Genomic DNA, 2,500 nt, shown 5'->3' with positions numbered 1-2,500 from the left:
ATGACAATGAGAAAGAGAAACTTCCATGATGTAGCATGAGAGTTGCTGTTCACTTGGCTGCCCTTTCAGAAGGATTGGACGGGGAACAAGAATGCAGATTAAGTAAACAAGAAGTCTAGTGAGGGTTTGGGGTGGTAGGCTGAACACCAACTCCCTTTCCACCTGCCTGACCTTTGTATATGAGGTACTCCAGGTGAGCCAGAACACGAAACATTTCCTGAGCTCCTTCTTGGTACTGGATGTGTCTTCTTAAAGTGGAAAGAGCTGCCTCTACATCGTTCAGAGAAGGACCACGTTCTCCTTCCTCTTCGTTATCATCCTCTTCCTCATCTTGCTCATCATCTTCATCATCATATCTCATGTCATCATCTTTATCAGCCCCAGTGACAACAGCAAGGATGTCATCATCATTGTTCAGGTTACAAACTTGAACTTCATCATCGAAGTGAACAAAATCATCAAAAGTCATGTCTGGGATGCGAAGCCCAAGAGTTCGCAGACGATGAAGTAAAGTTAAATTTTCAGCCCCCATGGATGGATCAGGTGGAGGGGGAGGAGCACCCCAAGCTCCATATTTGCTAACTCCCGCACGGGCAAAACTGGCACTAATGACAGCATCAGACACACTGTGCCAAGCAGTGGCCAGCTGATGTAAACAAGTTAAGAGACTCAGCTTTGTGTTAAGACGTCGGGTGCGCTTGTTTGGAGTGGGGTCGTCTCTCTGCAGTTGGTTGACCAATGTTTCTAATATGCCACGTCGGTAGTTTCGCTTGAATGCCATCACCACACCATGGCGCAATGGTCCTAGAAAACCATTAGGAGCAGTTACCAGGCGCACTGATCGCAAACCACCGGGAGGCTTGGAATGCACTGGTAAACATGCCGCAATTACAACTACCCTTCTGCCCTGTTGTACAAACCAGGAGTCAACATCCTGCAACCAGGCTCCAAAACTATCACTGGTCATCCATGCCTTCTGATTAGCAAGGTACTGCACAGGCAGACTCTTAACATGTCGAAAACTAGAAGGCTTCGGATGTTTGCCTACTACAAGCAATGGAAATTTCTCTGTTCCTGTCATATTACCACACAATAATACTGTGAGTCTCAGTCTGCTACGGATGCCTCCTGCACATCTCTCCCCACGCAGATTGGGGGCAACAGTTGGTAGAGTCCTATATAATAAACCAATTTCTTCAACTGCAAATACATCACCAGGATCAAATTCAAGTAATAACTGAGGTAATACAGCAGTCTGCCATTCTCCAGGCTTAAGTTCTGGGGAACTGTTTTCTTCCTCTTCTCTCTTTCTTCTAGCTGGAGCTCTCCCAAAAACTATGTTTTTCCTCTTTTTAAAACGGTCTAACCAACCATGAGTTGCTTTAAAATCTGTATGACCAAGTTTACTGGCAAAAGCAAGGGCTTTGGCACAGAGAATTGGCCCTGAGACTGGTGTCCCTGTACTGATGGCTTGCTTATACCATGAATACAAAGCAGCTTCTATATCTTCACGCTTAGGTCCCTTCAAGCGTTTGCTGTCTGGGTGGAACATTCCCTTCTTCCAGCACTGTAAATAGCTGTTTGATTTTTTCATAATGGACTTAATTGTTGAACGATTCACCATATATTCCTCTGCCATGTCTGACTGTTTTTCGCCACTATTAATGCGTTTAATTATTTCAATCTTGACCTCAAGAGAGAGACCATTCCTGCGTCTATTAACACTGTTGGAATGACTTTCTAACTGATGGTCTTGCCACAATTCAGGGGATGCAAGATTGACCCCACATGAAATACATGGATATACTAGTGTTCCTCCTGGTTCTTCAATAGGAGAGGGTACTTCCATGGTGTTGCTGTCTTTTTCTTCTTCGTCTACCAAATCTTCATGTCCATCTGGATTCTGGGCATCTCGTGGCTCGTTTTTCCTCTTTTTCGCTGCTGAGGTCTCTGTAGGTTTCTTCTTCTCTTTGGCTACTGTGAGAGGGATGTCTGGAGGGGGTGGCACTACTGGCTGTTGTATAGGTTCTGGAGGTGGAGGCTGCTGGAACTGTGGCTCAGTGTGAGTTGGCGGAGCAACAACACTGGGATTGTTATACTGCATGTCTACCATGGGCAAGAACTGGCCCCCTCTCCCATAGGGTGGGGCTCTGTCTGTTATGTACTGGACAGTGGGTGGAGGAGCATGTGCATGGGCTGGTGGTGCTGGCTGATGATGAGCATTTGGAGGAGGGTGACGGGAGACCTGCTCATATGCAGGCCGCGGGTGTGGCTCATGGCGGGAATATTGTCTTTGATAATGATCAGGTGGAAATTGAGGAGGAAGAACAGGGCCCCCTACAGATAGAGGAGGCTGATGAGCTGCAACCAAGGATTCTGAATAACCCATAGTGGCTGCAGCAGCAGCTAGACGTTCTAGCTCTGTACAGGTACTGCTGCTTAGGCGGTGGAGGTCTTCCATTTTGATGTGATGACTTATGTCAAGTAAGTCCTACTTTAG

At 46.6% G+C, this 2,500-nt stretch overlaps 1 protein-coding gene across 4 annotated transcripts in view; it reads right to left on the bottom strand.

Moving 5' to 3' along the window:
* The window catches only part of LOC125030344 (tigger transposable element-derived protein 4-like), a 23,750-nt gene that overhangs the window by 1,443 nt on the left and 19,807 nt on the right, over window positions 1–2,500 (bottom strand). For 2 of the 4 annotated variants that reach the window (XM_047620333.1, XM_047620334.1), the window contains exon 3: window positions 1–2,500. This exon is cut by the window's left edge and continues 1,443 nt beyond it; it is cut by the window's right edge and continues 11 nt beyond it. In XM_047620333.1, the coding sequence (XP_047476289.1) occupies window positions 116–2,461 (2,346 nt within the window). In that variant the 5' untranslated portion in view covers window positions 2,462–2,500 and the 3' untranslated portion in view covers window positions 1–115. The other 2 variants (XR_007115395.1, XR_007115396.1) reach the window with 1 other exon arrangement.

This window comes from Penaeus chinensis, chromosome 11 (genome assembly GCF_019202785.1).
Source record: "Penaeus chinensis breed Huanghai No. 1 chromosome 11, ASM1920278v2, whole genome shotgun sequence".
Taxonomy (NCBI): domain Eukaryota; kingdom Metazoa; phylum Arthropoda; class Malacostraca; order Decapoda; family Penaeidae; genus Penaeus; species Penaeus chinensis.
The sequence above is the reverse complement of the archived record's forward strand: the minus strand, read 5'-3'. Positions and strand labels throughout refer to the sequence as shown.